The sequence below is a fragment of the Elephantulus edwardii genome, unplaced genomic scaffold (genome assembly GCF_000299155.1).
Source record: "Elephantulus edwardii isolate Elephantulus edwardi_28Jun2011 unplaced genomic scaffold, EleEdw1.0 scaffold00094, whole genome shotgun sequence".
In the NCBI taxonomy this organism is placed as follows: Eukaryota; Metazoa; Chordata; class Mammalia; order Macroscelidea; family Macroscelididae; genus Elephantulus; species Elephantulus edwardii.
The window spans coordinates 7374533-7400440 of record NW_006399844.1 but is presented as its reverse complement, the minus strand read 5'-3'; the positions used below and the strand labels follow the sequence as shown (position 1 = coordinate 7400440).

General features: G+C 44.3%; 1 protein-coding gene across 1 annotated transcript in view; it reads right to left on the bottom strand.

The window, feature by feature from the left end:
• The window catches only part of SLC13A2 (solute carrier family 13 (sodium-dependent dicarboxylate transporter), member 2), a 33383-nt gene that overhangs the window by 6854 nt on the left and 621 nt on the right, over positions 1–25908 (bottom strand). Inside the window, exons 2-3 of the mRNA XM_006891075.1 lie at positions 944–1072; positions 2–138 (exon numbers count right to left, since the gene is read on the bottom strand). Of these exons, the coding sequence (XP_006891137.1) occupies positions 2–138; positions 944–1072 (266 nt within the window). The remainder of the gene's footprint in view (position 1; positions 139–943; positions 1073–25908) is intronic.

Below are 25908 nucleotides of genomic sequence, written 5' to 3'. Positions count from 1 at the left end.
CAGGGCAGGCCGCACCCCGATGAGGAGGAGCGTGCGGAGGGCAATGCGTCTGTGCAGGTTCCAGTGCTCCACCGCGATGGCTACCAGCATCCCCCCGATGAACAGGACGTTGGTGTCATTTAGGTACTCAGTGGAGACCTGGTGGGCAGGCACATATTAAAGGGGGGGACACAGCTGAGAGACAGGAGAACTCTGTGGGCACCTGCTATGCCTCTGGGCTCATGGGATCCAGACATAGATGCACACAAATACATGTTGGTCCCTGATCTTTGTATTATCCAATATTTGGTATTAGCCAACTCTCTCTCTTCCCACCAAACTCCCTCTCTTCCCCCTCAGGATTGACTGGGAGAAAATGCAGAGTGATTTCACTCATGTTTCAAGTCATGGCCTAGGAGAAAGATAGACTTTAAGATTGGTGGGTGTTTTTTTTTTCTTTCTGTTTCTTAGAACTAGAGCAGCAGTTCTCAAAGGATGGTCCCTAGACCTATATCCTCAACATCACCCGGAACTTGTTAAAAATTAAAATGCTCACACCCCACCTTAGCCCTAACGAACCAGAACCCCCAGGGTGGGGCCCAGAAATCTGTTTTAATGAGCCTTCCCGGCAATCCTAGCACGTGCTCAAGTTTACAAAGCACTAAACTAGATGCTCTTTAGTTGACTTCCAAGACCTTTGCCTGGGTCACCAGAACTTTCCGTTTTTCTAGCCACTTGGATCTTGAATTGACTTTCAACACCAGGCATACACTCAGTGTTTCTAGAACATTCAGCCTTCTAGCTGACTTCTCTCTCAGTTCTCTCTGATCTTCCAAGCATAGATGGGACTTCTCTTCCAAGTGACCACCTATGATGAGGCTTCCTTGGTCATAGGACCATGGAAGCCCCTCCTCTCCCTCTACCCCCATGAGCTCTTTCATTCCTGGGCATGGAGGAGGCTCACCTCAGAAGCATCCATGATGCCCATCATGGGGAACAAGACAATCGGTAAGAGGGCTGTGACCGCCAGGGGCAGAACCTCCGTGCACCAGAAGAGGGCCATAAGGATGATGACGTAGGCACAGTAGGCTTCCTGTGAGACAGAAGAGAATGGGTCAGCTATTGGAGGACTGGGTCTGTGACCTAGTGTCACTGCTTCCCTTCTGCCCCTTGGAGAAGAGAGACTGTAACAGTGTAGGAGAACCTGTGAAACCTACAGTCACTGACTCCCAAGACCAAGGTCCCAATTTAAAATGGTAATCCTTTTAAAAAGCAATGCAAATTAAGGGTGATGGGAAAAATTCAAGAATAATCACGGTGTTTTAATGTCACTGCGAAGATTGTTGAAATGGCCAATATTTTGTTAGCTGTAAAGCTAAGAGAAAACACACAAAACATTGCTGTCCGGTCAATTCCAACCCATAGTGAAGCTGTAGCAGAGTAACACTGCCTCACAGGGTTTCCAAGATGCTGTCAGACAGAACAGAACTGTCCCCCAGGGTTTCCAAAGTAATTTTCCAAGGTAAATATTTGCAGAAGTAGACTGCCTCTTTCTCTCAAGGAGCAGCTGGTGGTTTTAAACCACCCACCTTTCAGTTAGCGGCTGTGTGCTCTTAACCACTGTGCCATCAGGGCTCCTTTGTTACCTACACGTTTACCAAACCGAATCAATCTGATGGGGTGGTATTAAGTTCAGAATTAACCAAGCATCACTATAGTAATAAAACTGACATCAGTTTTCTTCAGTCTACAAACTAGTTACTTTATCTTAGAATAGTTTTCTTCGCTCTTCTTTAGTCATGTAAAGTACTTTAAACTGCTTATTTACCAGGAGAAGAAATGCATCTTTGCTAGTTTAGCATTCACACCTCTGAAACTGTTTTTCTCAGTCATATGTACATAAATTGTGCCTCATATCTATGTAAATTGTGCCTTTGAGCTGCCTATTTACCAGGAAGGGAAATACAATCTTCCCTGGGTTAGCATTTACCTTTTCAAAACTGTTGTTCCTCAGTCATGTTAACTACTTAAGTTAAATATTTAATTAAATATATTAAGTTAAATACACTTCTGTAACTTTACTAACAAAAGTGTATTGTTAAGTAAATTAATATCTAACCCAAGTATAACAACTAATGATCACTCCGCGAAGGGGAGGCAGTTTTTGAGGAGACTCTCACTGTTCTCCTAGATCTGCAATAAAGTGCTATGGATATTTCAATCCAACTGTCTAAATAGCAATTGGCTACAGAAAGAATCCCTTGCGTTCAGTAATAAAACTTTTTTATTCAGTAAGAAAACTTTGTTCAAAGACAAAGCAAGGCTCTCATCATCCTGTCTTTGATTTAAGAAGCCTAGACATTATAATCCAGCCATGCTGTAGGAAGTTGGGGGAGGGGGGAGGCTGGAGGCATCAGGGACCACATGGCTTAAGATGAGATAGGGGCTGCCAGAGCAAGGACCAGCACCTGGGCAGTATGGACTCCAGACTGGCACCTTCTAATAACATTTTTATTTGTGTAACTATGGGGAGCTCTGGTAGTCTAGGGGGTAAGAATTGTGCTGCCAACCCAAAGACAGGCAATTTGAATCCACCAATTGCTCCATGGGAGAACGATGAGCAATCTCCTCTCGTGCTATTTACAGCCTCTGAAAACCCACTGCAAGCTCAGCCCTGAGTCAGTTTCTTCAATGGCATAAAACTACAACATTTAATCAGTACCCATTCGTTCTGTGAGGAAATGAGTCCCTGACTTAGTTTTGTGACCTCTTCATCCATGAAGCTCAGAAACTAGCAGGTTTCAGAACAGATACTTTCTGAATGAAAATGCAGCCCAAAAATAGTCCTCAAAAAAAGTTAAAAAAAGAAGGAAAAAAAAAAAGAAAATGGAGACAGCTCTCCTTCTTAACAATCCTAGCATGGATGCTGCCCTTACACAGCTCCATATGGTGCCGTTCACATTTATAAAACAGCTGGAAAGTTCCCCTATGTCTGCCCCGTGGGTCTTTGAGTGTCAGACTTCCCCTTTTGGGCATGAGGCTCCTATGTCCAGAGAGGTCAGGTTTAAGACTAGGAGGGGCCCTCTAGCAATAATGGAGGTCGAGGCCTCACCCTCCCCAACAGAGCCTCTCCTCAAGGCTAGGAAGGAAAAGTCTGGAAATCATTAGCCAGAAAGAAGATGCCTCCAGGAGAGGGGGCATCACAGGCCAGGCTCCCCAGGACTCCCCACGTTGTGCTGCTACCTACTCTTCGTTTGTCAAAGGGGCTGGGTGCTGGGTTGATTGGACAATGGGACTGCAGGTGGATGAGAAGAGGAGGTCCCTTCTCTCTTTATTCACTCAACTGTTTTGCCCCCTCACTGTCTCCCCATCTGGTACCTACTCAACTCATCTCCCAACTTTTCATACCCTGATGTTTGGGGAAGGTCCACCAGCATTGAGGAGAGAGGGTGACCTGGGGGAAGAGGAAGCTGTTGCTTATTGAGCAACTCTTAAAAGCTTAATGTTCTCATCTATGGGATTTTCATAAAAGTCATTAAGGTTGGTGTGGTGGTCGTCTCAGAAACAGGAAGTGGCTTGCTCAGGGTCACAGAACCTGTCAGAGGCAAGGGAAGGAGGTAAACCCCGGCAAGGTGGCTGCATCTACCACTCTAAGGTACCCTCTTGAGCCTTCGCTTGCAGTCTACACATATGGCGCCTTGGGGCTGTGCAGTAAACAGCCTGCACCATTACACCAGGGGAACTCTGGGGGCTTAGTGGTAAGGAACTGCTCCGCAAACTCAAAGGTACACAATTCAAATCCACCAGCTGCTCTGCAGTAGAAAGATGAGCAATCTCCTCCTGTGCAATTTACTGCCTCTGAAAAGCCTCTGGAGAGTCAGCTATGAGTTAGCTAGGGTTAGGCTGGGACTTGATGATATACAACAACAGTCATTACACATAGCTAGCCATTGCAAAGCCAAGTCTGAGGTCAGGCTCACTTTCTTTCCTCTAAACCTTCACCACTTTCTGAACCCTGAACTTGAACTCATTAGCCCCAGAGGTGGGGCCACCTTGACCCTGGGCCAGAGACCCACCCCCCTTCCTTCCCCAGAAGGAGGCCTTTCATGCTGATGCTGGTGTTTATCCTCACTTGCAATGATTGACCGCCTGTTATTTATCCTTCTCTGAGGACATGCTGCTCCTCTGGACCCTGACACCCCCCACCCGTTGCACCCCGGACTCTCTGGCATAAGCCGAGGTTGGGGGGCTGAGTTGACTGACTCATTGCTGATTCAACAAGAAAGCTCTGCTAATAGCCACTGTAGAGGGGCCCCAATTCACTCCTCTTTGTAGGTATTGTGGGGCAGGTGGTGTCTCTGTGTGTGTGTGTGTTAAAAATTTCCTTTAGTTGCTGTGAGATGACTATTGTCCCCATTTCACAAATGAAGAGGAAAAAAGACACAAAGTAAGTAAACATCTCAAAGTCACACAAATAATAAGTAGAAAAGTCACGCCATCTGGTTCCTCAGTCCCAGAGTTTTTTACTTTTGCTCTGCACGCAACCCTTTTTGCTAATTAACCTCAGTCTCCACATTGAATCCCTCTTGGCCCCACCAAACATGAATTTGGACCATATCCTGTAATCTTAGGGAGAACCTGTGTGATGCAAATGGCTAAATAGTCAGCTGTTAACCAAAAGGTTGCTGTTCAAGTCTACTGAGGGGTGCCTCAGAAGAAAGACTTGGCAATACTTCTGAAAAGCCAGCCCTTGAACGCCCTGTGGTGTGAAGGTCTTCTCTGGAATTCATGAGGTTGCTAAGAGTCAAAGTTGACTTGACAGCAACTGTGGGTTGTTGTGTTTTGGTTTTCCTCCTCCTGTTGTTTGTTTGTTTGTATATTTAAATAAAATAGTGACACAGATCAGACATTTCAAGAATCTCAACACATTATCTCAAAATATTGTTTACATCATCAATATTTTAAAATTCTAGTTGTTAAAAAATTATAGTTGTTATGCTATCACTCAATTTTGTTATTTAATACATTAATATCAATGTTGATGTCAGATGGATCTTGGCTGAAAGCAGACAAAGTTGTTTATCTGTGTTTTATTGACTATGCAAAGGCATTCAACTGTGTGACTCATAACAAGTTAGGGATAACATTGTGAAGAATGGGAATTGAAGAATATTTCCATTGTGCTCACGCTGAAATTATACACAAGCCAAGAGATCATTATGTGAACATATAAAAGGGATACTGTGGACTACCAGGAAAACAAGCAGGTCTGTTCTTGAGAGGGTGAGACCAGGCTGCTCCCTGGAGGCAAGGATTTTGAAACTCCTTCTCACATATTTTGAGCATGGGGCCCGGAGGAACCATTCTTTAGAGAGAGACATCATGATTGGAAGAACAACACAGGAAAAAAAGACCCAGGATGAGAGAGATTGACTCAGTGACTGGAGGGATGGAATTAGGTCTGTTGGAAAAGATGAGATTGGCTCAGGACAGGGCAAATTTCAGCGCTAATGTCCATTAGGGTTACCATGAGCCTCAGGTGACTCGACGGCACATAACAACACCAGTATATGGCTGAAAATTAGGAAGTATGGTCGAAATTATATCCTTCCATCATACTTATTCAATCTGCATGCTGAGCAAATACTTTGAGAAGCTGGACCATAAGAAAAAGAATGTGGCATCAGAATTGGAGGAAGACTCAACATGGAGGAACAACCGGCAGGAGAGAGATGACACAATCTTGTGTGCTAAATGCAAAGAAGCCTTTGCTGATGAAGATCAAAGATGACAGCCGTCAGTGTGGATTACACCTCAACACTGGGACAACCATTCCTCACAAAGGGACCAATAAAAAAAAAACAAAAAAAACAACAACAAAGGGACCAATAAACAACATCCTGACACACTGAGCAATGATTCAAGTTGCCAAGGATTTCCTATCACTCAGATATCCACAATCAACACACATGGAAGCAGTAATCAAGAAATCAAACGGAGTAATGCATTGGGAAAATCTGCACCAAAGACTTCTTTAAAGTGTTAACAAATGGTTTATTTTGAGAACCAAGGCGTGCCTGATCCACGCCAGGGTTCTTTCTGTTGCCTCCTATTTGCATGAAAACTGGACAATGAGCAAGGAAGGTCAAAGGAGAATTGATGCCTTTTAATTATGGTATTTGTTAAGAATAGTGAATAAACCATGGGCTGTCAAAAGAATGAACACGTCTATCATTGAAGTATAGCCAAAATAAAGATGGTAAGACTTCCTCTCATTTACTTTAGACTTGTTCTCAAGAGGGACAAGATTGTGATGGTGATTTTTCTGGGAATCAGAACCACGTTGATGGTAACTAGCAAGAATTCATCCTCACCATCTCACAAGGAGGGAAGCAGTGGCTCTCATTACCCCCACTGAGAAGTGAAGACATCCAGGAGCATTGCCTGTTGACACATGCTGGTTGGAGGAGCAGGGATCACCAGTCTCTCTTCTGTCCACTGGGAGCAGAGTGCTGGGGATCCTTATTCTTTGGTCCCAAGATTTGTCTGATTCCAAGGTCAGTATCCCCAACACTACAGGTGGGGACTTGAGAATACGTCCTGCCCAGAGGGTGACAGGCTCAGACCCGGAGCTCAGCTCTATGGGACTTGGGCCAGCCACACTCAGCTGGCAGCCTATGGCATGGGAGTCATGCCATATAGGCTTATACTTGGGCCACTGGCAGCTGCCCAGGGTGCCGTTCACATATGGAGCATACAAGGCCCAGCCTGCCTGTCCACAGTGGCCCTTCTTGGAGATCAGAAACCAGTGGGATGCATTTCTTCCCAGCAGCTGATGAGTGTCCTTCTTTTCCATCCCTATATCCTTTCGAGGCCAGTAGGACAATTGTTTCTGACCTCTGTGCCTTGCATGTAGCATCGAATCTTCTCTCAGCATTGCCTTTATGAGCTACTGAGGGTGGAAGCCAAGGTTCTTTCACCTCATGCCTCTAGCCCCTAGCACAGGGCTGGCCCTGTGGCATTCCCCCTTCTCCACCACAGGACCATGCCTGGACCATTACTGGAGCTGGCCTGGGTGTGGAATCCTCTTTTCCTGCTGTGTCACTACCACCCCCTCTCACAATGAAGCTCCAAGACTCTTTTGACTCCCCATGGCAACCATTCATCTGGTGTCTGATGATATAAATCTTTGTGGGAGGAGACTGTCCTTCTTTCTCTAGCTGGTAGCTCTGAACTGTCAACCTTTCACTCAGGACTCCAACACTTAACCTGCTTTGCCGCCAGACCTCCTTTCCACTTTGCCTGATGTTGTTAGGTGCCCTCGAGTCATCTCAGACTCTTTTTATCTGTACAACAGATGGAAAGTTTTTCCCAGGTCTGCACAATCTTCATTGTGCTAAATAAGCCATTGTTGTCATCACTGTCACGGCATCTCCTTAAAGGTTTTCTTCTCCTTTCTTGGCCTTCCACTCTTCCCAGCATGATGTCCCATTCCAAAGACTGGCTCCTCCTGGTAACGTGCCCAGAGTATGTAAGATGAAGTTTCATCATCTTTATCTCAAAGACGCGTCCTGGCTTCACTTCTTTTTTTTTTTTTTTTCTGGCTTCACTTCTTACAAGATAAAATTGTTCTTTTCTCTTGGCATCCATGGAAATCCAACACTCTTTGCAAACACCACAATTCAAAGGCATCACTTCTTCAGTCTTTTTTATTCATTGTCCAACTTTCACATGTATATGAAGCAACTGAAAATACAGTGGCTTAGGGCTTAGTTCATGCCTATTCACTAATTTTTAAAAAAATTAAATTAAAAGTTATCACACATTCACCTTATCAACAAAAATCCTAAGTCATCTCACACGTGAACTTGACCAAGGTGGAGGTTCTTTGGAGCTGTCATTTGAGATCTTGAGGTTTCCGGTAATTCCCCTTATTCTAATCTGCTTTAAAGGATCAATGACTCGGCATTAGAAGAAATAATTAAGTAAAATTAGCCAGACAGGTTAAACTTCAGCCAACTGTCATTTTGCCTTTTCCTGTTTTTAATTATTCTGCTCACTCTTCTGTTTTATAGGGGAGGAGAGAAAAGCTTATTGCACAGAATCATGTATTTTCAAACCTCGAAGAACCTTATTTAAACCGTAAGTCTACTCAAAGACCCTCAAACCCATTGTAATTAAATCAGAATCAACTCATAGCTAACCCTAGAGAACCAGTGGGTTCTCAAAGCTCGTATATCATGCTGGACGAGTTGCCTATCTTTCTCCTATGGACCAGTGGGCACATTCAAACTTCTCACCTTTGGGTTGGCAGCACAACCTTCTATTTATTCTTTTTTAAATTTTTAATTTTTATTTCATTATGTGTGTGTGTGTGTGTGTGTGTGTGTGTGTGTGTACCGTCAAATCAGATCTGACTGGTACAGGAGGAGATTGTCCCTCCATCCCTGGCAGAGCATCTAGTGGATTAGAACCATGTGCCTCTTGTATTGCAGTACAGCTTCTTGCCACTAGGCCACCAGAGCTCCCCGATTTATTCTTTTTTTAAAACTTTTATTATTTTCTTGGTTTGTACCATCAAATCAGGTCTGACTGGTACAGGAGGAGATTGTCCCTCCTCCAGCAGAGCATTTGGTGGATTTGAACCTCACCTCATGCCTCTGGGATTACAGTACAGCTTCTTGCCACTAGGTCACCAGAGCTCCCTGTAAGTCTCTATTTATTCTTGAGAGTTCAAGTCAAACACTCTTCAAGGAAACCTTCTGCTTCTTTTTCACTCTCAGTGCTTGTACTTCTTTTGCAAAACTCATTGATGTCTGTAATTAATCACTTTTAGTCTTGTGAATTTACTGGTGACTCTAAATATTTGTCATCTTACTCTACTCAGAGATCAACCAGGAATCTTAGCTTACCTCGTCAGGGACCTGGTACCTAGACAGAGTTGGCACTGAATGAATGAGTGAATGAATGTTAGATATTAAAGATCAGACATAAATAAGGTCCATAGGGCCAGAGGGCCAGGGCTGGGCAGCCTGCCAGCTAAGGGATCAGAAGAACCGGAGCTTCCAGGCCCATGTCTTCTGTGTGTCCTTAGATAAATTAGTTAACCTCTCTCAACTTCATTCTATCATAAACAACATTGAGGATTGATAGCTACATGTGTATTGATCTCCTTTATGCAATTTTATCACGTGCAAATGAGCATAAGGGAAAGACCCACCTTGCCAGGTTATTAGAAGGAGCTAACAGATGTGAATATGCAGACAGAAACTGCAAAGGACTTTGAGCAGCTGGCATGATTGGCATTGTGAGGGACAGGTGCTAGGGTTGCTAGGCAACCAAGGTGGATGAATCCAGGGCAGACTTTGGACTCCAGTCAAGTGGTAAGGTGTGGGCATGGTGGGGAGCAAGCGGGCATCATGGCCCTTACCTGTTACTGGCACAGCACAGTCTGTGGTTGTTGGGCAGCTGCAACTATGTTCAATATCAGAGGTTTATCAGCTTATTTCTCCTGGTGATTAAAGGTTAAACCGAGGGGTAGGCATGAGCTAGCACACGGTGGGAGTGACCCTTGGCAGGTAGGATGCTGTTGGCAGTAAAGGGTTCTCAGGTCTGGGCAGCTAGGGCAGGCCTGCCCACTCCAAGACAAAAGGCACAAACAGGAGACCCGAGCTGAGCACATTTTCGAGATGGGGCATAACTTTAAGTGGGTGCTGCGGGGTAAGTGGGAGTTTAGTGAATGGGTAGTAAGGGTCTAGGAGAGAAAGGAAGTGCAGGAAGAACAGAATTAGGTATAAAAGATCAAGATATACTCTTGAGGGTATATGTGTCCTTGTAAAGAGCCTTGTCTACTCTCAGAAGGACCTAGGACGTTATCTGAAAGATAGGAGTGGATGAAGAGGGACCCTTGAGGGTTTTAGGCAGAGAGAAGGACATGGTAGGAGCAGTAAGAACATGTTTTTATGAAAAGATCACTCTGTTGCTACCCTATGTCATGTTAAAAAATGACCACTAGTATTTGTACATGCTTAGAATAAACCTCTGGATCAAGAACTCTTACCCTTCCCCCCTCCCTTGTTTTTAAGCCAGGACCCTTTTGGGACCCTTCTGAGCCCTTACTAGGAGAATGTTTTTAAGTGCATTTTATGATACCTAGGACCACAAAGGCAATAAATTAGACTGAAACATGAACAAATGTGCAAGTTAGTGACCGGCAGCCTCTAATGAGACCTTCAGTTCTCTAGCAACTACTGTTCTTTCAAAGTCCTGATGAAAGTAAACAATATTTTAAGATGTCTTCAACAACTCTAACATATTGTGAAACACCTGTGGTCACCATCGGGTTGTCACAGGCACTTGCCACTTGGTTGTATTTGATTATCTACATCCAAAACATTACTGAGAATACCATGGACTGCTAGGAAAACAAATAGATTTGTCCTGGAGAGGGTTAAACCGGGTGGCTCCTTGGAGGCAAGGATTCTGAGGCTCCGTCTAACTTACTTCGGACATGTAGTGAGGAGAGACCGGTCCTTGGAGAGGGACATCATGCTTGGGAGGGTGGAGGGACGGCGCAGGAGAGGAAGGCCCTCTATGAGGTGGATTGATTCAGTGACTGGGATAATTGGGATGGGAGTGTCAGAGACAGTGCGATTGGCACAGGACAGAGTGGAGTTTAGGGCTGTTGTACATAGGGTCGCTATGAGTTGCAGGCGACTCGACGGCACATAACAACAACAACAACAACAACAACAACATCCAAAACAGGACGAAAGGGTTCATTTTCTTAGACACCACTATTCACCAGCCCCTGACAAATGAAGGTGCCTACACAATGTAACCAAACGCTGCCAGCCCCACGGTTGACTGCAGAGCCACAGGGTTTTCACTGACTGATTTTTGGGAGTAGATTGCCAGGCCTTTCTTCCTAGTCCATCTTAGTCTGGAAACTACTGTTGTTGTGTACTGTCGAGTTGGAATGGACCCATAGCTGATCCTCTGGTGGGTTTTCAGAAGCAGTGAATCGTACGGGACGAGATTATCCCCGAGTGACTTCACTATTGCAACACAGTTTTTTTCCACTAGGCCACCAGAGCTCCCCCATCTGGAATCTGTTGTTATGTGCCATTGAGTCGTTTGCGACTCATAGCAACCCTATGTACAACAGCCCTAAACCCTGCTCTATCCTGTGCCAATCGCACTGCCTCTGACACACCCATCCCGAGTACCCCAGTCACTGAATCAATCCATCTCATAGAGGGTCTTCCTGTCTTGTGCCATCCCTCCACCCTCCCAAGCATGATGTCCCTCTCCAGGGACCTGTCCCTCCTTGCAACATGCTCAAAGTATGTCAGACGAAGCCCCAGAATCCTTGCCTCCAAGGAGTTGCTTGGTTTAATCCTCTCCAGGATGAATCTGTTTGTTTTCTTGGCAGTCCATGGTACATTCAATACTCTTCTCCAGCACCACAGCTCAAAGGCATCAATTCTCCTTCTGTCCTCCCTAGTTATTGTCCAACTCTCTGATGCATAACAAGTGATTGCAACTAGCTCACCTGAATTCTTTACTGTGTTATAGCGACACACAGGCCTCCACTGGCACAGAGGTGATGACTATAGGCACATGGGCTGGGAATCCAAACCGGCTCTCCTACACGGAAGGTGAGAATTCTACCATTGAACCACCACTACCCTCTCTTTATAGGTTAGTGACAAAATGTACTTCTAGTCACCAATTTTCAGACCTCCTGAATTATTTTTGTGAAGCCCCAAGAGTTAAGAACCCCTGCATTGGAACGAGACACACCGTGCTGCTCCTTGGGTCCCTGGGGAGGGGTACTGGGGAATGGAAGGGTCGAGCAGGAGGGAGACCACCATTTCGCACTTTTGAACTATGTGCATGTGTTAGCCGCTTAGATGCACACACCAACTGAAATAAGAACAAGACGCTTACACCAACTGCAGCCTGGCAGAGGAATGAGAAGACACAGGCTGGGAGGTCAGGAGACTGCAGGAGGTCCAGCCAAGTGACAACTACAGCTCAGGGGAATCATGGCAGAGAAAGGAGAGAAAGACGAGGCTTGAGTCCAGAGACACAGGAGCCAGGAGAGATGGGCCTTGGGCAATGGGTTGCATCTAGAGTGAAGCAAGAAAGGGAGGAACCAAGACTAACATCTAATTTCCTGTCCTGGCACTAGGGCATGGCAGCCCCCCTGAGCTGGGACCACCAGAAGAGGAACCGAGTTGAAGGGACTGAGGAAGGAGACACAGAGTGAGAGGGGGAGGAGGGCTAATAAGGCAAATGCTAATACAACAAGGAAGCTCTAGTGGCTTAGTGGTAAGAAATTGCACTGCAAACACAAAGGTACACAGTTCTAATTCACTAGTTGGTAGGTGGGAGAAAAGATGGGTATTCTTCTCCTATGAGATTTACTGCCTTTGGAAGCTCACCAGAGTTGTGAGTGAGTTCCAACTCAATGGCATACAACAACAACGAGAGACTGGATATACAAACAAACAACAGCCAGATCATGTCTGAAAAGAAAACTGGCCCACAACTGCCTCTGTAGCAATTGGCCCCACAGAGTCTGGATTTGGCTAATAGCAGCAACTGTGCTTAATTTCTGCTCCCACAGCTGCTAATTGAAAGGTTGGAGGTAAGAGTCTATCCAGACCCCTAGGAAGAAATACGTGGCAAACTCCTTCTGCAAGAACAACCTCTGGAAATTCTGGGAAAGACTGTTTACTCTGACTCACGTGAGTTGGAAATGACTGGGTAGCAACTGGTTTTCTTCTAACACGTCATCAACCAGCGAAGGCAAATGTGGCCCCAGGTGAATGACGCAGGGTGCCCCACTTCTGGTCTCTCTCCTCCACCTTCCCCACATCGACAGCCTTTGAACAGGACACACTTGAACTCCTTTCTTCTCCTGTTAGGAAGCTTCCCCCTGCACCCCCAAAAGCCTGCCTTTGTGACTGTACCAAACTAGGAATAGCAGCCCTGCCTCGCGGGCCTTTGTGGACTCTTGTTTGAGTGATTTTCCTTTCTTTCCACACCTTTACGTAAACTACTAAGAAGTGGTGTGATGGTTAAGTGTTTGTTCACTAATTGAAAGGTTGGCAGTTTGAACCCAGCCAGCAACTGATGAGAGAAAAGATTTGGTGACTAGCATCTGTAAAACTTCAAAAAAGGAAAACTCAACTTCACTGCTATGAAGTCAAAACCAACTCATAGCTTAGCTTCCATTGGGTTCCCAATGCTGTAAATTGCATGAGAGGAGATTTTTCTCCCATGGAGCTGTTGGTGGATTTGAACCACTAGAAAGGTGAGAGGTGAGTGGTGCAACTCCTTATGGAGTAGGCCACCAGAGGAGTCTCTGTAAAATCTGTTGTTGTTATGTGCTGTCGAGTTGGCTGCATATGTACAATCACTCTGAACCCTGCCCTATCCTGAGCCAGTCTCACTGTCTCCAACATACCTACTCCCATTCAATCCATTTTATCCTGAGTCTTCTTCTCCTGTGCTGTCCCTCCACCCTTCCAAGCATCATGTCCTTCAAGGACTGGTCTCTCCTGGCCATGTGCCCAAAGTATGTGACATTGAGTCGCCTGTGCTGTACAGTGACCCTATGTACATCAGCTCTGAACCCTTCCCTGTCCTGAGCCTGTCTCACCAATACCCACACGCCAACACTCATTGCCCCAGTTACTATATCAATCCATTTCACTGGGGTCTCCCTCTCCTGCACTGTCCGTCTACCATTCCGAGCTTGATGCCCTTCTTCAAGGACCGATCTCTCCTGGCCACATGCCCAAAATAAGTGAGGGGGAGCTTCAAAATCCTAGCCTCCAAGGAGAAACTTAGTTTCACTCTTCTCCAAGAGAGACCTGTTTGTTTTCTTGGAAGTCTATGACTCTTCTCCAGCACAAATCAAAGGCATCAGGCATCTATTCTTCTTTCTGTCATCCTTAGTCATTGTCCAGCTCTCTGATGCAGTTTAGGAAACCCTCTAAGACAGTTCTAAGGGAACACTGGTGACTTAGTGCTAAGGAATTATTCTGCCAATCCAGAGGTTTGCAGTTCATATCCGCCAGCTACTCCCTGGGAAAAAAGATTGTCAGTCTATATGATTTACTTTCTCTAACAGCCCGCTGGAGGGTCAGCTTGGAGTGGGTTCTGACTCAACAGTACTCAGCAACAACAACATGGAAAAGTTCAACTGACTGTCACATCCAACTTAGAGGCACACAACATGGAAATGACTCTTGTTACATCATTGTTACATTATTTTCTGTTTTAACAGGCCAAAGGTTGACAATAGGTTTCCGAGTGTCAGAGAAAATAAAAAGTAGGGTGTCAACGTTGTACCTGGCAGGTCCACTAGCAAAACAGTGGAGCAATGAAGTCATCCCCACAGCACATCGCTATTTAAATTTCACAACAGTCTGAAGCCAGATGATACCCAGGAAATCTTGATTGCAAATCAGCTTTCTACCTAGATAAATGTGGACTATTATTTGATTATTTGAGGGCAAAATCCAAACTGTGGAAGTTTCTCCCTATTCCAGGAATCCTGGTTGTTTTTGTTTTAAAGAGGAAGGGATTTTACTCAACTGGCCGGAGCTGCAGCAGGATTAACATTCTTCTCCCTCATCTGTTTCAATGCAGTATACATAATTTATCCCATCTTTCTCAGTCTCCCCCCCAACCCCTACGTCAGTCCCATTTTACAACAGTGGCACTATGCAGTATTTGTCCTTTTGTGACTGAGATACTTCACTCAGCATAATGTCCTCCAGGGTCATCCATTTTGAATAATATTTCATGAGTTCCTTGTTTTTCAATGTGCAGCATAGTATTCCTTTGTATGAATACACCACAGCTTCTCTATCCATTCGTTTGTTGATGGGCACTTAGGTTGTTTCCAACTCTTTGGTATTGTGAACAAAGCTACGATAAACATGGTTGTGCGTTCACATTGTTGTTGTTTTTGTTAGGTGCCATGTAGGTGACTGCTACTCTCAGAAACTCTGTGTCCAACAGACTGAAATCTTGCCTCATTCTGTGTCATTCTCACTACCTCAAGTTGTGCTCAGATCTGCTGTTGAAGTCACTGTTCCTATCCATCTAGTAGAGGGTCCTCCTCTCCTTCACTGACACCCCTCCCACACCTTTCAAATCATGCCCTGCTCTTCCCAAAACAGACCTCTCTTGACAACATGCCCAAAGTTTGTGAGACAAGCGTCTCACAATTTTTGCTTCTAAGGAGCACTCTGGCCTCACATCATCTGACAGATTTGTTTGTTCTTTTGGCAGCCCATAGTGTATACTCAACACTCTGCCAACACAATTCAAAGACGCCAGTTCTTCTTCAGTTTTCCTCATTCACTGTCCAACTTTGACAAGCACACAAAGCAATTGACACTATGCTGGCTTGGGTCAGAAGCCCTTTAGTTTAAGGTTCACCAGGCACCTGGCGAGCTGATTAGATCAGGTCATCTACACAACAGAGGTGAGAGCTTAGAGAAACTATTTTTTTTTCATTATTATTTTGTTTGTATGTGTACCGTCAAATTGCATCTAACAGGTACAGGAGGAGATAGCCCCTCCTTCTACAGCAGAGCTTCTGGTGGATTCAAACTGCTTACCTCTGGGATTGCAGTGCAGCTTCTTGCCACTAGGCCACCAGAGCTCCCTAGAGAAACTCTTTTAAGATCACAAACCTTGTACCTGCTCTGGAATGGATTTTAACATAGGATCCTCTAGTTCCAAAATCCATGTTTTGCTCACTGGACTCTGCCTTCTTAACCAAGAGCCAGGAAATCTCAAAAGATAGGGGTGTGGGAGTGTGGGCAGGCAACCAAAGAGACTGATGCCAGAACTGAAGTCCAAATTCCTTTTACAGTCTCATACCCACAGTGAATCATCCAAATCCTTATCTGCTTCAGGGCTTCAGGTAGAGCTGGACTGTGGGCCACTTTAAAGTGATGAAGATTTCAAGCCAGCACTCCCTCTGTTCCTTCATCCTGGGAACACACTACCATAAGGAACTTTTCCCTTCTGTTCTTATGGTAAATATAGCATGGATTTCAGCCAAGCCCTCTCTCAACAAACATACAATAATGCTTTCACAAATAATTCTCATTGGAGTCCAGGAGGCATTTTCCACACTCCCTCTCTCCACCCACTGTACTCTTCAATCCTGTGACATTCCCCCCTCCCCACCCTCAGCACCCCGTCCCCTCCCCTTCCCTCTTTGTATGTCCATACTGATGTCACTGTTTATCCTTTTAACAATAATGATCTGATACAGTATTCATTCTTATGTGCCTGAGTTAGTTCACTCGTTACAATGGTCTCTAGCCTCTCTAATGTTACATAGTAATTTTCAAAATCATTACTCCTGAGTGTTAAATAGTATTCCCATCATGTGACTGTACCACAGTGTCTCAACCCAGCCATTTGTTGATGAGAATTTGGGCTGTTTCCATGTTCTTGCTATTGGGATTAATACTGCTATGAACATTGGTGTACATATCTTTGTAAACACGCAACAATGAATGAATGAAAATCTAACTTTTCTGTAAATTTTTGCTAAAACAGTAATTTTTTTTTAAATCTCTGCATCTCAGTTCTATTTTCCTTGGGGCATAATTCCTAGCAATGGTGTAACTGGGTCACATGGAATCTCTATGTTCAGCTTTTTGAGGGCACACCAAACTGCCTTCCAGAGTGGTTGTATTATTTCACAATCCCGCCAACAATGCATGAGAGCTCCAATCTCTCCACACCCTCGTCAATATTTGTTGCTTGCTGTCCTGTTAAACTTTGCTACTGTTACTGGGGTGAGATCGAATCTTATTGTAGTTTTGATCTGCATCTTTCTTATTGCCAGTGATTTTGAGCATTTCTTCATGTGTCTGTTGCCTATCTGAATGTCTTCCTCTGTGAAAGGTCTTTTCACATATTTTGCCCATTTTGTGATTGATCAGGATTTTTCTTGCAGAGGCCCTGTAGGATTCTGTAAATTTTCATCAAGAGATCATTGTCTGAGATACCATGGACAAATGTCTTCCTCCTAGTCCATTAGTTTTATTTTATTTTCACACTATTGAAAAAGTTTTTGAGGCACACAGGAACTTCACCATTAGAATTCCCCATTCATCGATGTTATCCTCTCCTGGTTGTGCATTTCTGGCTGTATTTGTCACCCTCTTTTTTCCACAGGCCAGGCCTTCTGTATTTCCTCTCATTTTGTCTCTTATGATCTTTACAGTTTGGGGCTTTACTTCTAAGTCTCTGATCCATCTTGTGTTGATTTTGTGTATGGTATGAGATATGGATCCTGTCTCAGATCTCTGCAGGCAGAAGTCCAGTTTCACCAGCACTATTAATTGAAGAGGTTGTCACTCAGGAGGCATTTTTAAACTCTTCACTTGATGGCTTTTTGGCCTTGTCATTGAACAAGCCATTTCACACTCTGAACCTCCATCATCTTATCTACAAAATAGGAAAAACACCTATCCGCAAAGTTGTTAGGGAACCAAGGGAGTTTTAAACCATGAATCAGTTTAGGTTACTCTTGTGCTTAAAACCACTCAGGGCTGCTCCTTGCCCTCAGGGTAAAATCTCCATTCCTTCCATGGTCCCTTAGGCCTGACATTGACCTTTTCCTCTCCAAACTTGAGTTAATTTTAGAGATTCTGGATTTCCATTCATTCATTGTTGCATTTTTCTCCCTGCCCATCCCTCCCCTCCAGTTTGCTCTTCTCTTTGAAAAGTGAAAGAAAAATTCTTTCATTGTTATACAATCCCTCCCCCCAAGTCCACTCCACTATGTATCCTTCGTTCAGGACTCATGTCATGACAATAATACCTAGTCATATATACCTTTTAAATGGTTCTCTCTCTCATCTGTTTCAATGCAGTATACATAATTTATCCCATCTTTCTTAGTCTCTTTCCCAATGTCAGTCCTGATTTACAACAGTGGCACTATGCAGTATTTGTCCTTTTGTGACTGACTAAGATATTTCACTCAGCATAATGTCCTCCAGGGTCATCCATTTTGAATAATATTGCATGAGTTCCTTGTTTTTCAATGCAGTGTAGTATTCCATTGTGTGACTATACCACAGCTTCTCTATCCATTCGTTTGTTGATGGGCACTTGGGTTGTTTCTAGCTCTTTGCTATTGTGAACAAAGCCGTGATAAACATGAGTGTGTATATATCTGCTTGGGTGGCAGTTATGGTCTCTTTGGGGTATATTCCCAGTAGTGGAATTGCTGGGTCAAATGTTATTTCTGTTTGCGACTTTTTGAGAAAGCGCCATACAGCCTTCCACAGTGGTTGCACCATTTTACACTCCCACCAACAATGAATAAGGGTTCCAGTTTTGCTGCAACCTCACCAGCATTTTTTGCTTGCTGTTCTGTTAAATTTTGTTATTCTTACTTGGCTGAGATGACATCTCATAGTTGTTTTGTCCCTCTCCTCTCTTAGGTTGCCCTGTCCTTGTTTATCTTACCACCTTGCCAAGCTCACCCCTGGCTCTGGGGCCTTTGCACTTGCTATGTTTTCTGCCTGGACAATCCTTTGCCCAGAGCTATGCTTCACTGGTTCTTTCTTGCCTTTCAGGTCCTCTGCTAAACCAGGAGGTCTTCCCCAAGCAGAGCCACTCCACTGAGCCATTGTCCTGCTGCATTGCTGGGAAGGCATGTTTTTTTGTCTGCCTCTTCACCTGACCTCATCCTTATATGAGAGATCAGGGAAGGCATTTATTCTGCCCTGAGCAGTCCTTCTCCTCCCTTGAACAGTTTCTTTCATATAATTAAAAATAAACCAGTTGCCACAGAGTTGACTCTGACTCATTGGCAACACTGAGGTACCAGTAGAACGGCTCTCCATGGTGCTCACTGCTCACTCTAGAGGCTGGTTTTTTGGAAGTAGGTTGCCAGGCCTTTCTACTCGGGCATCTGTGAGTCGATTTGAACCGCCAGCATTTTAGAGAGCAGCTGATCCTCCAGCAGTGTGCAGAGGCAGTAAACCACACAAGAAGAGATAGTCCATCTTTCTTCAGTGGAGCAGCTGGTGGATTTGAACTGCATACTTTTGTGCTGGCAGCATAACTCTTTGCTACTAAGCTACCTGAGCTCCCTACCATCCGCTGGTAACCGCTAGCATGTCAAAGATTCTCTGGCTATCCTGTGAACAAATCTATTTTTAGTTCCTAAACCTTAACCTTGGTTCAACTTCTCCTGAGCTGCCCTCTGCTGACACCTCTGACTGTTGAAATCTCACCCAGCCTTGAAAGCCCAACTTAAATACTACCTGCTCTAGACTCTCCCCTGACTCAGTTGGAAGAAAGTGATGCCTCTTCACACCTTCTGCAGCCTTCAGGCTAGACCACTGTTCAGGTACAAACACCAATCTGATCTCCCAGGCTGTAGAATTCTGTTTCTGTTACTCCTGGCAGCACAGAGCAAGAACTGTTTAGATGCACCTGACTGGAGGGTGTTTTTAAGGATAGCTGTCTGGAAATGTGAATGGATGGATCAAGAGATGGATTACAATATAATATCACCCTCTCTCCCCAGACAATGCAAACAGAGAACTCCAAACCCTAGGTCTAGACTTTGTTCTGTTTTGGCTGGGATTTTAGGTTAATTGCTTTACCACTCTAAGCCTCAGTTTATGTGTCTGTAAAGCAGAGGTTATTATGAGGAATAAATAACCTATTGCTTTGAAGTGCTTTACATACCACCTAGTGTATCAATAGGGAGCTCTGATGGCCTCCTTCATACGCAGTTGTGCTGCTAACCCAAAGAGCATGCCTCTCTGGTGGTTCAAATCCACCTGCAGCTTCACTGCAGAAAGATGGGCAATCTCTTCCTCTGTAATTTACAACCTTGGAAATTCAGTGAAGGGTCAGCTATGAGTTGGTCTGACTCAACAGCCATGAGAGTTGAGCATATTATTAAAGGACAATATCATTATTATTATTATTTATTATTATGAACACAAGTCTGAGCCAAATCTGAAACTCTCTTCTACCTCCACCTTTGAGGGTCAAGGTTGAACTTGGGATACACTTCAGAGATGTTTTGCAGAAATTCCAGACAGGGTCCTCTTTGTTTTCCAAGAAGCTACAACATAATAGGGGCACATCACGGGGGACCTGCTGAATGAAGCAGTAGGTATCTGTTGAGCTATCAAATGATAGGTCTGCAGTCAGAATCCTCTTCAAGGGAGAAAGATGAAACATCTTCTCCATAAAGATTTACAACCTCGAAAACCCATTGGAGTGTCACTATGCATCAGAGTTGATTCCAGGGCAGTGAGATTTGCTTTTGACGGTTTATGCACCAGGCACTGAGGACTCAGCATAGAAGAAGACAAAGCCTCTCCTCTAATGGAGTCAAGGAATGAAGAGAAAATGAGCAAACAACCCTAAAGAAACCAGAACTGCCACCCAAACAGACATATGCACACTCATTTTTATTACTGCACTTTTCAGAATAGCAAAGAGATGGAAGCAACCCAAGTGCCCATCAACAAATGAATAGATAGCGAAACTATGGTATAGTCACACAATGGAATATTACACAGCACTGAAAAACAAGGAACTCAAAATATTCTACAAAATGGGTGACCCTGGAGGACATTATGCTGAGTGAAATATCTCAGTCAAAAAAGGATAAATACTACATAATGCTGCTGTTATAAAACAAGACTGACATGGAGGTTGGGGGAGAACTAAGAAAAGAAGGGATAAATAATGAACACTGCATTTAAATAGATGAGGGAAAGAACTGTCTAAAAGAAATATATGATTAAGTATTATTTGCATGACAACAGTCCAGAATAAGAGGTGCATAGCAAAGTGGACTTGGAAGTAGGGTAGGGGGAGGGAGGGAATTATGCAAAAATAAAAGACTTTTTAAAGAGAAAAGTGAACTTGGAGGGGTAGGGAGGAAAATGTACAATGAATGAATGGAAATCCAAGTTTTCTGTAAACTTTCATGAAAATCAATACTAATAATACTAAAAATAAAGAAAATGAGTAAACATTTGCTTTCAAAAGCATGTTTTATAAAGTAACAGAGTTATATGATAAAGATGACTGACTTAGAAGCCCTAGCCTAGGTCATAAATAGGTTTGTAATATAGCCAGAAATGTACAACCAAGAGAGAATAAAATTGATGAATGAGTCCTTCTAAAAAGTAAGTACCTCACAGTTGTTTTGATTTGCATCTTTCTTTGAGCTAAGGATTTTGAATATTCATGTGCTTGTTCGCAATCTGAATGCCTTCTTGGGTGAAGTATCTGTTCATATATCCTGTGCCCATTTTTCAATTGAGTTATTTACCTTTATCTTGATGTGGTCCTTGAGCATTTTATAAATTCTACATATAAGTCCCTTGTCTGATATGTAATTTCCAAATATTTTTTCCCAATCTATGGCTTCCCTTTTTACCCTGTTGAAGAAGTTTTTGGATGTGCAGAGGAATTTGATTCTTAGAAGGTCATAATGTATACTGCATTGAAACAGATGAGGGAGAGAACTGCTTAAAAGGGATATATGATTAGATATTATTGTCATGACAGAAGTCCAGAATGAAGGCTACACAGTGGAGTGGACTTGGAAGGGAGGGATTGTATAACAATGAAAGAATTTTTCTTTTACTTTTTAAAGAGAAGAGCGAATTGGGAGGAGGGGTGGACAGGGAGAAAAGTGTAACAGTGAATGAATGGAAACCCTAAGTCTCTGTAAACTTCATTAAAATTAATTAAAAAAATAAAAATGAAGTACCTGTGTGCATTAAAAACTTTTCCCCAACAAAGAGAAAAGAAAACTGATAGACTAGGGGAAAAACATTTATCAATGACATCTCAGACAAGGGAGGGTCTCATATCGAAAGTTTACAGACTATTTTAGGGCCTCCACAAGGAAAAGACTGATAACCCAATCACAAAATGGGCAAAATGGGCATGGAAAGACTTTTCACAAAGGAAGATATTTGTATGGCCAATAGACACATGAGAAGATGCTCAAAATCAGTGGCCATTAGAGAGAGGAGATGCAGATCAACACCACAACGAGATACCATCCCATCCCAATAACAGAAGCAAAGTTTATTAGGACAAGCAACAAATGTTGGAGAGGATGGGGAGAGATTAAAACTTTGATGCACTGCTGGTGGGATTGTAAAATGGTATACCACCACTCTGGAAGGCAGTTTGGTGTTTCTTCAAAAAGCCAAACACAGAAATTCCATATGACCCAGCTATTCTACTGCTAGGAATATACCTCTGGGGAATCAGAATTGAAACACTAATGGTTATATGTACCCCTATGCTCATAGCAGCATTATTCACAACAGCAAGAAAATTGAAACAGCCCAAGTGTACGTCAAAGAATAGATTGAGAAATTGTGGTACATTTACACAATGGAATACTAGGTGGTACAAAGGAACAATGATGTCATAAAATACTATATAACATGGGAAAGTCTAGAAAGCATGCTGAGTGAACTAATTCAGTCTTGTAAGGATAAATACTGCATCAGATCATTATTGTAAAAACAAAAAGATAACTAGTAAGATGGGTACAAATATCAAAAAAAGGAGGGAGATAAGGGGAAGGGGGCAGGTAAAGGTGAAGGGTGGAAAGAAATAGGATGGCAGAGTTTAGTGGGCAGATGGGGTGTGAAGGAATAGGGAAGATTCAGTGGTGGTTTGAAAAGGCAGGGTAACAAGAGGCATAGATCAATAGTAATTAATTATATGAAACACAATGTATGTGAAGGATTGTATGAAACCCAATGTAAATGGAAGATTGTATAAAACAAAATGTATATAAATGAAACATAGTGTAAATGAATTGTGGGGGCTGGAGAAGAAAGAGTAAAAGCATAGACGAGATGGAAAGTCCCCGATGGAGCAATAGTTTGCGCTGGATTACTCTGGTGACTGAGTGGTGGAGGGCTGCACTGCCAACCCAAAGACGCTGAGTTCAAATCCACCAGCTGCTCCTTGGGAGAAAGTTGAGCAATCTCTTCCCATGTGATTAACAGCCTCTGAAAACCTACTGGAGAGTCAGCTATGAGTTGGTTCTTACTTGATGACACATAACAACAACAACAACAACAACATTAACCTAACAGGAAAGTCACTCCAGCGTGCGGCACCTCAGCAGCGCGTTAGTTACGCTGAGTAACAATAACCTGTAGGGAGCCCTGGTGGCCTACTGGTAAACAGTTGTGCTGCTAATACAAAGGCAGTCTGAAAGACAATTTTCTCCTGCGCTAGAATAGTTAGTCTCTGAAAACGCACTGGAAGGTCAGCTAGGAATTGGTTGGAAGAGCATAACAACAACAATAATCTAAAGGTCGGCAGTTTGAACGTGCCCAGGGGCACCAGGAAAGACCTGCTGATCGACTTTTGTAAAGTTTGGTTTTGTTAGTGCTGCCGACTTAATTCTGACTCACAAAGACCTCACGTTGTTGTTGTTATGTGCTGTAGAGTCACCTGTGACTCACAATGATCCTATGTACAACAGCCCTAAACCCTGCTCTATCCTGCGCCAATCTCACCATCTCTGACACATTCATCCCCATTACCCCAGTCACCGAATCAATCCATTTCATCGAGGGTCCTCCAATGTCTCCATAGGACTTCAAGGTTATGATCTTGAGGAAGATTGCCAGTTCTTTCTGCAAACTGCCAACCAAGAAACTCTCTAACTCATGGGGTTGCCATAGGTCTGACTAGACAACAAGGAGAGAGTTTGGCAAGGGCAGAACCTTAGGGTGTGAATTTTAGAATAAGTTTGCTAAGGAGTCCCATGAGCTTATTTTATGGTTTGAAAAGAACATCTGGGAGGCTGTGTGGAGAGTGGGGAAGGAAGAGGGACAGAAGCTGAGACATCAGCAAGTGAAGGTGGTAGGAAGTGATTCAATTTCGAGTATTTTTTGTGGACATAGCGTGAATGGGACCGGTGGATGCATATGGGAATGACTGAAAGAGGGGACTCAAGAGCAACTTTGGGGCCAAAGTAAATAGGTTACCTTATTGGTTAATTGTAACTAGATAACGAGTTTGGGACTAAGGTAACTGGGTGGATGGCGGAACCATTCCTTGGGGAATAAGGTTGCAGGCAGGAACTAGCAGGAGAAGACGAGGGGTTTTGGATGTTTTGCATATGCTGTTTACAAGTAAAATACTCAAGTGGAGAAGCTCAGAGTTGGATAATATAAATTAAGACCTTATGGCTACTACAGAATAGAGACGTGTCAGCAAAAAGAGATGCTTTCTAAAGCCTTGAGGAGAATGAGAGGTGATTGGATGGTGCAGATGGTCATGCACTCAACTACTAAACAAAAGATTGCTCTACGATCTCCCCAAAGGTCTCAGCCCTGGAGACGCTGCATATGGGGTCTCCAGCCATAATTCAGAATCAACTCAGTAACAGCCAACAACAATGTGGGGAAGGTGAGGACAGGGAAGAGAGGCAGGATGGTTCCTGCAAAACCTCAGCACGCCTAAGGAGCTGGGTGAGGAGGTTGGGTGGAGGGATCCCAGGACAAGCTCTCCCCAGGGCCGAGAGATGACAATACTGCAAGGAAGGGGGGTGATTGTCTGTGGGTGACAGAAGAAGCTGAAAATGGACCAAGGGGTGTGGTAACCTGAATGGTGAAGGTGACAAGAGTTGACTTGGTTGTCTCGAAGACGGGACAGAAAGTGGGCATGCCGTGTAGACCGCGTGTTTGTGCTGGGTAGACCATGTGTTTGAGGCCTTCTTGATGTAAGGCTGAGCAGAGGACAGATTTGCTTGCTAGCTGGGCAGGTGGTGGGTGGGACCAAGGGAAGCCTTTTATGGGATGGAAGATATTATGGCCTGTCCATGTGCTGATGAGAGAGATCAGGTTGAGAGGGGAATCTGATGATGCAGGAGAAGCAAGATAATTATCAGAGCAAAGTCCGGGGCCGCTATCCAGGGCTCCAGTGGAGGGCTTAGCCTCCCGTGGATAGAACCATAGGACAAGGACGGTCCTGGGTGTGAGGACAGTGAAGCAGTCCAAGGCTGGCAGCAGGCCCAGAGGCCAGGTTTCTTGCCCTGATTCTGCCTCAGCAGGCCGTGTGTGCCACTGGACACATCCTGAATCCTGTCTAACATATGCTTTCCTCCTCAGATAAACACATCCACCCTAATCCAGCTGAAAACTCACAGTACGGGTCCCCAGCATAGAGAAGCCCCTGGCTTGAGTCTGAGATGAAGCTCATCTTAGGGGTCAACCAGGACCTGTCATTCACCAGGTATCAGAGCCTGAACCACCATCACCTTAGGGCACCATAAGCCCATAAACCTTCTCTGTGCCAAATGGCAGAAAATGCTGTCAAATGCTGTCTAGGAGTGTGGGTGGTGCTTAGGGCCAGACTGTTTGCAGAGGCAGGTAGGTGCAGAGCGGACAGCATAGGCTGCTTTACCAGACCACAGCCCCCTCTGCCTCTGCCACTTCCTACCTGGCTGACTCCTCAGAGGCTCGAGCTGTCTGGCCCTTCCCCACTGCTGGGCCCTTCTCAAAGTCATAATCCTGTGCTCTTAGAGGGGTCCCTGCTTTGGGTTATATTCAAGCTGCAGAAAACCAGGATCTGCCCCCAGGCCTTGCGTAAGTGATGTAACTTCACCTTCCTTGTCTGGAAAACGATTCATCAGAACCTGCCTCCCAAGGTGGGGGAAGGGTCACTGGGCTGGCAGGACAGGTGATGGCTCAGGTTAACGGGCGACTCCTGCTGCTGAGGGTGGGAAGGACAATGACTGGCTGTGCCCAGCTGCCTCGAGCCTGGGGCACAGTCTCTGTGGTGCCCACTGGCAGAGGCCCCCTCTTTTAATGTTTACTTGTCCTTCCCAGTGGAGATATATAT